Source organism: Sceloporus occidentalis, unplaced genomic scaffold (genome assembly GCF_023333645.1).
Source record: "Sceloporus occidentalis isolate IW3139 unplaced genomic scaffold, rSceOcc1.0.p SCAF_7, whole genome shotgun sequence".
Classification (NCBI taxonomy): Eukaryota; Metazoa; Chordata; class Lepidosauria; order Squamata; family Phrynosomatidae; genus Sceloporus; species Sceloporus occidentalis.
In genome coordinates, this window is record NW_028316987.1 from 73596005 (window position 1) to 73608309 (window position 12305).

At 39.6% G+C, this 12305-nt stretch overlaps 1 protein-coding gene across 1 annotated transcript in view; it reads left to right on the forward strand.

Annotated features, from left to right (window-relative positions):
- The window catches only part of PLXDC2 (plexin domain containing 2), a 269613-nt gene extending 262302 nt beyond the window's left edge, over nt 1-7311 (forward strand). The window contains exons 13-14 of the mRNA XM_089533334.1: nt 1770-1930; nt 5411-7311. Coding sequence (XP_089389460.1) covers nt 1770-1930; nt 5411-5527 — 278 coding nt within the window. The 3' untranslated portion in view covers nt 5528-7311. The remainder of the gene's footprint in view (nt 1-1769; nt 1931-5410) is intronic.
- The last annotated feature ends 4994 nt before the right edge of the window (nt 7312-12305 follow it).

Genomic DNA, 12305 nt, shown 5'->3' on the forward strand with positions numbered 1-12305 from the left:
TTTTCTTCAAAGACTTCAAATGTCATTATATTTATTATTTTATTTTATTATTTATTTGCTTTGAAAAGCAGTTATGAACAAAGAACTGGACAATGTCTGCAATAAATAGATTATACTTTTGTTATATCTGAATAACCTACACACTGGAGATATGCAGAACCCCTACAGAAGAGCTGTGTTGCATTGAAAGGCTACATGTTCAGCTCAAATCATGCATGGTTCCTTATTCACTTTGTTCTTCTGGCAACTGAGTTATTGTATATTTCACAAATGACATTACTATAAGTGTTCTTTTGATTCCAAAGAAGATGATTCCTGAATAAATGCTCTGAAGATTCTGATTTAATTTTGTTCATAGCAGAACAAATTTTGGATATAGCCTGAACTTACTTTTAGGTTAAAATCTCATTGATACCATTGTAACATTACTGCTGGATAACCAGATATTGAGATCTTACATTGGAAAGGGAGTAGAGACACAGGCTTCTGTAAAGAATGTGCTTCATTCATTTTGCACTGATTGTAGGATTTCCTTATGGTATAATCTGACCCTTTGAGTATGTTCTGGAATTAAAAGCAAGGCAGGAAGAGATTCATTTCTAGATCTCCTTTTTTGTTTTTAAGCTTCAAGCAGCTGGGAGAATGGTTTGGAATTCACATTCTGGTTGCAGCAATGGTGGATTCTTTTTTTAAATTTTAAAAAAAAGCTATTTCCCTCATGTTGTTTTCAGATCTCAGTTTACACATACACAGCCATTTATCCTTTGCAATTTAGAGCTAACCCATTGTGTAGTAGAGGTTAAATATTACAGAATATTCTGGTTGATATAGATATTTTTAGGTCTTAGCATCAATAGTGGAAGCTGCACATGAATTATACCTCTTCAGAACTTCAACTTTCTTTTCATTCTTCATCTCTTCTGCTATATGACAGTTTTGATTGAACTGCCCATGCAGAGTTTTTAATTATGTCATAACAAGCTGAACAATCCACTCTTAATTTTTAGCTCTCTTTTTCCAGCTGGAAACTATTGCAGTTGCATAGACTGCCCAAACTTGGAAGTGCCCATAGCCATCTGCAGCTTGATGCTAATGAACTAACTAAAATGTACTGAACTAAATGACAGCAGCGTTAATCTCAGTTTTTGTGGGATAGTTTGGGCAGAAATGGATATGCTTTAGGACATGATTGCTCTATTTTGACCCCTTCTCTCTTATAAGCACTTGTTACCATGCAGAAGCTTCATTGCTGTGAAGCTTAACAAAATGATGGCTTTCAGCAAAAAATTTATAAGGTACGTAAGCTCTCATCAGATCAAAATATTTGAGAGCCATTTAATACACACATCTGCTCTGCAATAGCAGAGAACTTTGGAAAATGATGCTCCATATTTCCCAGATTTAATTGACTTTTCCTCAGAAGGATTTGTGACAGCTCTTAACCTGAAGGCTATGAGAAATGATGATGACATACAACTTTCATAATGAAATTTAATTAATACATATCTGTAGGAAAGTGTGGACAAAATTAGTAGGAAAACAAAAATCAGTCCCTTACATAATTTAATTTGAAAATGCTAGAGTGCCTAAATTCCATTTCCAAAGGTAGATATTAATATAATTCATTGAGAGAGAAATAATAAAACATCTGGAAATATTCTTTTCATCAACATATCATATGTCTGTAGCACCTAAGAGGTTGTACATGGAACAAAGTGAGAAAATAAAATGAAATCTTGCCAAGCTGAACCCATATTCTTTTCTTGCAGCCTCAACAGATGACAGTACAGCAGAGAGAAAAAGTGGAACACTTCATACTGGCTTAATTGTTGGCATTTTCATACTGGTCCTAATAGTAGCAGCAGCAATACTTGTAACAATTTACATGTACCACCATCCAACATCAGCAGCCAGTCTCTTCTTTATTGAGGTAAGCCATAATAGGTGCCTTCTTTTACAAGTCAGGGGGTGGGCTGCTTCCTGTAAGCAGGAGAAGTCTGAGTCCTGATAAGCACAGGCATTTGTCTTCTTCTGTCATGCTGTTATTTCTGTAGTTTGATTTACAACTCTTGCACTCTTGGTGGATAGTAAGGCATAGGTTGCATCTCAAACCCATGAAAAGGCAGTGCACATGAGCATGACCTCCCTACCACCCCCACCAAGCAGTGTGTGACGGGTTTTAGAGAATCAAGACTTCCATGAATAATTGCTGAGGTCAAGTAGTCTCCACCTGGTCTTTGATTCATCTTGGTAATAGTTCACCATACTAATAGGTCTGCCATGATTCACTGGTTAGTACCCATTAAATGCATGGGATGATCAGGAATAGTAGAAATAATTTATCTAACTCAAAATGCCCTTATTGCATGTTCAGAATATTTGTCCTCTTTGCTAAACCAGACATATTTGCCAAGCCAGACATAGTTATAACAGTACAATACAATATGCAGGATTGCTACTTTCTGCAAGAAAGAAAAGAAAAGAAAAAAAGCTTTTCAATTTTATTTTAATGTTTATTTTTATAATCTGCTTATCTTCTAAGAGACAGACTGTAGAAGCATGAGACAATCCCTGCTGGATCAGGCCAAAGGCCTATCTCACCCAGCAGCCTGTTCCCACAGTGGCAGATGCTCTAGGAATCATTTATCTGAAGATGCCAACCACAGATGTTGGTGAAACATCAGGAACAAATTCTTCTAGAACATGGCCACATAGCCCAAAAACCCCCACAAATAACTATGGATGCCAGCATGATAGCCTTTGATTTTTCCTATGATAAACTGCTGTGCTACTGCCTCAGCAAGCCTTTCAGTATGCAAAATTATTTCAGGCACCTATCCTGTGTGTATTGCTAGTGGAAACAATGCGTCCCTGAAATGATTACACTTCTGAAATTATGATCTTATTGCGGAACAAGCTCATGGAAGGAAATGTATATGTAGAGATTATTTGGAGTTTCAGCAAACTAACAGAAAACCAGAGCATACATGGTGCTGATAATTGCTGTGACTGCATTTGATAATAGGTGAAATGTACTGCATTATTGGCATACATAAAAATTATATAGCTCCTTATAAGGCATGACAATAAACTTTTCAGTTTCTTCAGTAGTGAGGAGAAAGCAGCCCTTAAATGCCGGTATCCCCATATTCTTGTGCTTGTGTAATATGTGGAAATCATTATACTCCAATGAAAACATCTGTTCAGTCATTCTGTAACCAATCTTCTTCATCACTTATCCCTTAATCTTTATCTCCATGTGCCATTTGCATAACAGATAGCTTTCACTTTTGTTTACTTACAACTGCTGAGTCCTCACCTTCTTAATAGGTAGTTATGCATCTTGTTGTTGTCAAGTTTGACAACTATGAATGAAAGACTTCCAAATCACCCTGTCATTAACAACCCTGTGAAGGTGCAGGGTCAACTTCCTTGATTGAATCTATCCATCTGTTATGTTGTCTTTCTCTTTTCCTATTGCCTTCTACCTTACCAAGCATTATTGTCCTTCTCAGTGAAACATATCTTCTCATGATATGTCCAAAACTCTGTTTAGTCATCTTGGCTTCAGACTTGATTTGCTCTAGGACCCATTTATTTGTCTTTTTAACAGTATCCACAGAACTATTCTCCAGGCTCATATTTCAAATGTGTTCATCTTTCACAATTGTACATAGAAATGGGAAATATGATGGAGAATCCTAAACTTAATATTCAGTGATATATCTAGACACTTCAAGTTCTTATCTAGTTCCTTCATAGCTGCCCTTCCAAATCTTAAGTCTTCTGATTTCTTGAATGTTACTCAATTTAGACTCTGAACTTCAGTGCAATTTTAGTGCTTTTGAATGGATTTTTGTGTTCATATCAGCAAATTAAAGTGTTTTGAAAGTCTATCAGAAGAACTCTCCTTTCTTACTCTTTGCAGGATAATTCTTTGCAGGATTAGTTCATTATAACATTAAAGCATCAAAGTGTTGTGAAAAAACTGCATGTGATGGAGTATTTTTGGGGTCATTTTTTGATTTAGAATTCCAAATTTCTATGTAACCAACATACATTTTTAAAAATATTTTTATGACCCTCAATTTTCCAGGCTTGTGTAATCATTCCAAGTCTCAGCTATTTTCTGCTAGTATTATGGTGTCAATTCTATATCTCAAATTCTTCATATTCCTTCCTCCAATTTTCATGCCTCCTTCATCTGATACTTAACTTGCTTTATATATAATATGCTCAGCACTTACGTTAAACATATAAGATGATAAACTGCTACCTTGCCTGATCCCCTTACCAGTTGGAAACCATTCCTTTTTGACATATACTGTACTGGCCTGACAATACTCTGTCAGGAGACCCTTCAGAACAGGAGTCAGTGAATTATCCTAGACTCTAAAATCCTCTAGGGAGTCATCCTCTTGAAGGAAAATATTTGCTGGAAATGCAAGAAATGGCATTCTTGGTGGGTCCTGCCATGCTGTGAAACTCTCTGCAAAGTGCACTACACTGATTCTCTCCCTCTTCTCCTTCCACTGGCAAAGACCTTTGTATTCAGCCAGGACTATGGCAGATAACCTGGGTTGCTGTGGAAGAGGGGGGATGGGAGAGGTGGGCACTGTTTTTCCTTCTATTTAATCTGCTTTATGGACAAGCCTCTTGGAACTGGTATGTTTTACTTCACACTGAATAGGGAAAAGGTAGCATAGAACAGGGATTGTTAGCCTTTGCTCCTCCTTTTGGACTTTTCAGAATCTCTGGCCAATGGCCATTCTGTAATGGCTGATCAACAGTGGAATAGACCGTGAACTCTCCATCTTCGGAAGTCTTTAAACAGAGGTTAAATGGGCATCTTTCACAATTGTTTTAGTTGTGTATTCCTGCATGGCAAGGGGTTGGAATGGATGGACCTTGTGTGCTCTTGCAGCTGTAATGTGCTATTATTTGCATTTTGTCTTTCTGGTTTCATTGCAAAAGCACCACTGTTTGGGAGAAAAATAATGTATAAATCCAATGAATAAAGCAATGCAGTTAGAAAGCACTTTTTACCTTTCCCTAACCTTCCTCCCCCGAAAAAAATAAATTGTACATGGGAAGGACCACTTTCCACTCATGCAGGGGATTGCTTGTATATCAGGTTAACTTTTTCTGATAAACTACTAATTCAGACTGAGTTTTCCATTGTTTTGTTCATACTTCTGCAGAAATTCAATATTTTTGCAACAGTTTAAGTAAAACATTCTGGTACTTTGGAAAAGTTACTTTTTGACTACACACTTCCCACCCAAGAGGACCATTGCCCTTATTGGATGGAGACTCAGGGAGTTATAGTCCCAGAAGTAACTTTTCCAAAGCTCTTGGCAAAATGGTGTCCCAATATTCTGACATCTTTGTTTTGTGTCTGGTCTTCTAGCGTCGCCCAAGCAGGTGGCCTGCCATGAAATTTCGGAGAGGATCTGGGCACCCTGCATATGCTGAAGTGGAACCTGTTGGCGAGAAGGAAGGCTTCATCGTATCTGAGCAGTGCTAGGGTTTCTCAGGCAGCCCACAAGTACTGACCTACAGAGGACTAAGACATGTACTTGTCTCTCATTCAAGAAAAGGAAACCAAAACTCCAAGCCAAGTGAAAGAGACAGAATAGATTTCTGGATAAACATTCTCTAAGGGGGGAAAAAGAGAACTATATAGATACCTGGTGACCCTTTCAGTGAGAAGTGGTTTTTTTTTTCTTTCAGAGCAGATTGGCGAACAATAATTCGGTCATGTACCTCTGAATACAATATGAGAATGATGGATACATTTGCCATGTTCTTGGTTTAGGTATAGGAGATGTAAAGTAATCCAGGAAATGAATGGAAAGGTTTAGTTCTGAACAGTGCTTCCCTGTTTGATCCAACACAGCAGTGATGTGGGATTTTAAAATAACTATTACAAATGAGTGCCCTTTGATGCCTGGAAGCAATGTTCCTCATTGATAATACTGCTGGTGATATCAGTCTGATACACATAACATAGCTTGGCAGTTTTCTATACTTCCACAAATAATAGCGTTTCCACCCCATTCCATAGGCACAGCATATACCTGGAAATAGCAGAGCATTTCTTCTATTGTTTAGGTTTATATTTTGAACTTTGAATAGTGACATTGTTTTTCTACTCACAACTATTGGGCTATAGTTGAAAAAGTGTCAGAGCATTTTGTTTTGTTTTGAAAGGAAAAAGATTTTTCACGGTGGTGAAACTGGGCTGTCAGATAGGAGTAAATATAGTGACATTGGACTAATACTCAGTTTCAGTGTTTACAAAAGTGAGACTTAAGCTGCAATGCTATGCATTACTTACTTGGTAGTAAGCCTCAGCAGGACTTACTTCTAAGGGATTGTGCATAGGAATTTGGCTGTTATTTTCAGAAATATTGCTTATGGCCCTGTTGAAGCAGAAATGGTGAATATGTCTAGCTGGTGCTAGGATCGGGGGAAACAGTCTTTGGAAGGGAGGAAACATGGTATGAAGTGTTATCATTGCTAACCCTTGGCATTTTTGTCACAGGTCTTTTGAGAATAGCCTTCTGGTTCCTCCCCTGTCCTAGATAAACATTAAAAGTTTTGCAGTCCCTGCAAATTCATGTAGAAATATTGTTTAATGCACATAGTAATTGCATAAATATATATATATATAAATAAATATATATATTAAAAATATATTTTTTTTATAGCTAACACAAGGCAGGCTCTTGTGACTGTTAAGAGTGCATCTCTTCTTTTTTTTTCCTTTTTGGCCATCCAGACGATGGAAATAGATTGCATTGCAGCATATTTCCACTAAGTTGTAAAATAATCCTTAATATTAAAATAATTTTTATGTTGTCTAGGGAAAGTGGTTCATTTAAATGCAGGACTATCCCTTTAACTGCCTCTTGGAGCCACGGTTTCTTTAATAACAAAACCCTTTCCTTTCCTGACTAGGGAAGGAAAAATATTTTTTAGAAACTCCCAGTGAAATACTTCTTTGGGTGGAAAGGGGAAATACATACTGAGCCACTCTAACATCTGCTCAGCTTTTGTATGGACATTGCATTGTGAACTTTGCCATGCATCATTTTTCATGTACCACATGAGCAGAGGCACTTGAATCATGGTAAGGTTCAATAAAACATTTTCAGGTTTCAGGTTTTTTCAGATACCTGTTCAGGTACCACCTTTATAACACAGGTCTTTACATTTTTCATGTCAATACTTGTATGGTATCTGTTTTTTAAAGAACAGCAACACAATTTTTACTTGTTATTTCCTTCAGTAAATAATACAATACCATATTTCCTGTATTCATTCTTTGTGCTGTTTAATTCATGTTGCTACTTGTTTACAAGTCAACAAGAAGGAGCTTAGCTGTACCTGAGATCAGTGGTATTACTCTGAAACTGTTAAAACACCAATAATTATCCTTCATTATATAAGTGGCATTTACCATTTCCTGGCAATAGCCCAGAACTGAGTGTGTACAGGGACTTGCTGTTTTCTCCTATAAGACAGAAACATTCTGTGCTCCCATCTTGTGTAGCAACTTTTTCCTATATCCATATGTAGGAAGACAACTGTGTATGTACACACACATGCACACAGCATTATTACTTGCATTGCCACCACGTCTTTTGTTACGACTTGTTCTGTGTCTCACTCAGAACAAGAGACAGCCTCAGAATCAGCTGTAATGAACAGTACAAGCCCCTTTCCAGGAAGTCCTCCCCACAGTGCTTAGCTGTGAGGTCCCCCTGTCAGCTCTGGAAAGTGAAGTTTTCCAGAGTAGCAGTACTGGGGCTGCTACTAGCAAATACAGTTCACTGCTTCTGATTCTCCATTGCCTGAGGTGAATATCTTGTTTTGACTAATGGGAGGGCCAGACCTGCTATAAGGTACAGTGCATTGTAAGATCAGGTGCTTCCCTTTCATAGAAGAGTATTAGAAGATTTTTCATGCTTAAGATCTACTGGACTTCCTCAACCTAGCACTCTCTAGATGCTGTGGACTAACTATCCATTATCTGTGACCATTGCTATCTGAAATGAATGGGATAGTAGTCCAACATATCTAGAAATTGCCTGAATGAGGGGAGGTTATGCTAAATTGCAGCTCTGGATTTTTGTAGGGAAATGGTTACATCCAGACTTAGCTGTTCTTAAAGTATATCCATAGAACTCAGCAAAATTTAAATTGGTCACAACTCACTGAAGACCCATTTATTTCAATGAGCATACTTTAAGAACTTGTAAATATACCCATTGTAAACTCATTCTTAAAGTGGAGTTTTTTAATGGGTATACTTTAAGAATGACCAATAAAAAAGTCATCTAAATGGAAATATACTACTTAAAAGTATCATCCATGCCTGCTTTGATATACTTTGTGGTAAATGCTGTCTCTCCCTGTGAAGCAAGATTGTAATGAAGTTATCTGTGGCAATTTTGTGACCCCATATGGTTTTCCATATTTTTAAATTAAACTGGATGGATTAAAATGATACAAATATGATTCTTTACTCCAAAGGTTGTAGTTAAAATGTAGACGTTGGAAAAGAATCCTATTGATATCATTCGCAACACAGATTTTGAGTTTAAGACTGTCCCACTGCAAGACAAAAGATATCCAGACTATTTAATAAGCATTGTTCCTGGCATTTAATGGAGGCCATTTTGATCCAGCAGTCCATTTACTTCAGGAATTAAGGCCATGGGACCATGGGGTGAATCCCTTCCTCACCTATATTGATGCAGGAAAGTTGAAAGAGGAGTAAAACCAGTTCCCTGAGATACCACCTGAAGAACTTGCATTGCTCCAACAAGGAACTCAGTGAGGCAATGCCCCTCGCTTGACATCATCTGGTCCACATATAAAAGACCCCCACCTCTGATTTTCATGGCTCAGCTTGCTACTACAAAGATATCTATATGAGTACAGCTACAGATCAATATGGGTACAGCTACAGATACATAGATATTACAGTGACTACCACACCAGACATATTAGTCTAAACCCCAAACTTCAGCCTTTTTCAGCACAGAATTACCAACACCATTTAAATGTTTTGTGGAGATGTGCTTTCCAAAGGATGTTTGCAATATTGTTTGACATTAGCCATGTCTTGCTCAAAATGAGAAGCAAATTGGAGAAGGCCTGAGGAAAGTTCATGTCATAAGAGTGGAGTTGCCAGAAGCTGCTACAGCCACCTGTAGAAACCCCAAATTTCTCTTCACACTGCCCCTTCTTGCTACGTTGGACTTGTGTCCTGATTTATAGTATGAAGTTATCTGAATTCAGTCCCACTCCAGTTTAAAGAGAAAAAAAGATAAAGGGTCAGTTTCAAGGAGTGAAGTTGTAAACACTTGGACAACAGAGTGAGCAGCATGCATCTCCAAGTTTTCTTCACTGTAGAAGAAATTGTATTCCTAAATTATAATAATTATTTGTTTGCTGTTAACTGCCTTTGAATCAATCTCAAGTCATGGCGACGCTGTGGATAAGACATCTCCATGACCCCCTGTCCTCCACTGTTCTGCTCAGGTCCTGCAAACCCATACCCATGAATTCCCTAATTGAGTCCAACCATCTAGTGTGTGGTCTTCCCTCCACCATACCTAGCATTATCATGTCTTGCCTTCTCCCAATGTGTCTGAAGTATGACAGCCTCAGTTTGATCATCTTGCCCTCCAGGGAGATTTCAGGCTTAATATGTTCAAGGACATATTTGTTCAGTTTTTGGCATAATTATTATCATAACATTGCCTCTAAATCAAACAATTGTAACCAAGTGGTAGCTACTAATGGTGCTTATACTCCATGAATGGGTGTGCTTACCTCCTAAGGCAATCATAGGCCCGTTACAGATGGGCATAAAGTATGGACTGGGTCCGTACTAGGGTTAGAAAGGGGCGTCACTTCCGGACGCCCCTAACCCTAATACGAACCGAGTCCATACAAAATGGCGGTGCCCATTCCACACAGGGGCCGCCATTGCTATGTCACCACCGTGCCACCTCCAAAAGAGGCGGTGCGGTGGTGACATACTGGCACCACGCCAGGGCGCATAGAGCACCCTTTCCGTGGTGCCAGAAGGAGCTCCGAAATGGAGCTCCTGTCATGGCCAGCCAAGATCAGGTCTCGGAGGATGAGGGGGAGGAGGATGAGCCTCCTCCAGAGCAAGAGCTAATTGAGGCTACACCAGGTGCTAATCCTGCTCTGCCAGGTCCCAGCTGTGATCCCCCAGCCCCAGAGGAGGAGGCTCAACCAGGCCCTAGTGCTAGTGAGATGCCTCCTGTGGTGCAACAGCCTAGTGGTGACTCTGGGGAGGAATCATGCCTGGATGTGCCTACTTATAAACAAAGAAGGGCTGAGAGTGCTTGCAGGCACAGATCCAGGAGAATTGCAGGGAGGCAATTAGCAAACCAGCCTCAGGTGGCATGGGGGAGAGTCTCCCTTACTTAAGGTGCAGAGAGGCATCAACTTGGTGCTAGAGTTTATTGCATGATCCTTTGGTGTGATTGCTGCCTGCACTGGCTCCTTGTATCTTGACTCCTTGTTGCCTTGACCACGGAATGGACTGGACCCTTGTTATCTTCTGGCTGCTTTGACCCTGGACTGATTTGACTACTCTGACTTCTGGTATCCTGACTTTGGCTTGGCTTTCGGATTGCTCTCTAACGCTGACTCCTTGCAAGGTCTGTGGTCTGCTTCCACTTGCTGTGCTAAGCCATTCTTATCGGCATAGTGTGGGTGTGCTGGCTGCAGTCTAGGACAGCTCCTTCTGGGATTTGCGTCACTGGCGCAGCCTTTAGACAGCTGCACCAGTAATGCAAGGCAGAAAGGGGCTGAGTGGCCCCTTTCTGCTTGTCCCCACTGTTGGGTGTCCTTGGGGCATGATGCCCCAAGGACACCCCTTTCCAGGCTGCGGGGAAGTGGCCTTTTGCCGCTTCCCCTCGGCCTGGAAAGCGGCGGATCAGGGCCCCAGAGGCTGCTGTTCTGGCAGCTGAGGCCCTGATTTGGTGGGGAAAGGAGTGCCTACAGGCTGCCCCAAAGGGGCGGTCTGTAACGCGCCTAAGTTAGTAACTAGTATCGCTTGTGCAGAGTGTCCCGTATGTAAACTATTTGTTGTAAAGTTTCATCCTTTTTTTCTTACCTAGATTCCCCACAATGAGGCTGACCTGAGACATTCTTCTGCCTCTGAGAATGCACAGGATGTCTTTTCCACCAAAATTACCATTTCATGTACAGAAGCCAAGTGGACGTGCCATTGAATTTTACCTCAACACTGGCAATTGGGTCCTTGAGGTCATCAGCATAGTTTAGGATGTGGAGGATAGATTTTGTGGCAAACACCTCTGTTTTCTAACAGAGAAACATTATTATTATTATTATTATTATTATTATTATTATTATTAATAGCCTGCCTCTCCCCAGAGGATTGGGGCGGGTTACAATCAACTAAAACATAGTAAAATAATACAATCTCTAACTCACAATTAAAATAAAACAGCATAAAAATCAGTTATTAAAATTGCAATAAAAATTACAATAAAATTTAATCCCTATTACAATGAGGAGATTTAAGAGAGAGTCATGGAGGCACAGTTGTGGGACAGTGGAGAGAGCCCATGTATTAGTCTGGGAGTGCCCGCCAAAAGAGATCTGTCTTGATGGCTTTTTTTAAAGGCCTCAAGAGATAATATGTGATGGAACTCCTCTGGTAGGTCATTCCAAAGTTTAGGAGCAGCCGATGACAAGTTGGATAACCACAGCAAGTCTGGTCTTTTTAGTCTGTAGTGGCTTCACTCTGCCTAAGGGCAGAGCTGGCTCTCCTTGCATCTCATGTGATGTAAGAGAGAGAGATGAAAACTTTTTGGTACCCATTTTCTCCCTGGCATGAACAATTTTATAAGCCCTGATTCTCCTCTCCATGTTTTCTTTTTCTTTTCTTTCTTTTTTTGGGATGCGAGGAATAAAATGCCTACATATGTTATATCCTTTCTTGCAGCACAGCTCAAAATGGACAAGGGCTGAACACAATAGTCACAGTTAAAAAATGTGAAAGGGGGATTATCTGTAGGCAAGAGCACAAAAGTGAAAGAATACCACAAGTCTCTTTTTCTCGGGTATACACTCTCACTGAACTGCTGTGCAAAAAGAGCATGTTACATTCCCTTGGCAGCTGCCTAAGGACCAGCTGCTCTTTAGCAAAAGGTTTATACAAAAAGATTAATTTATATCAAAATATTTATTTGGAACTCCCAATACTTTGAGATGCTTAGCAGACTGAT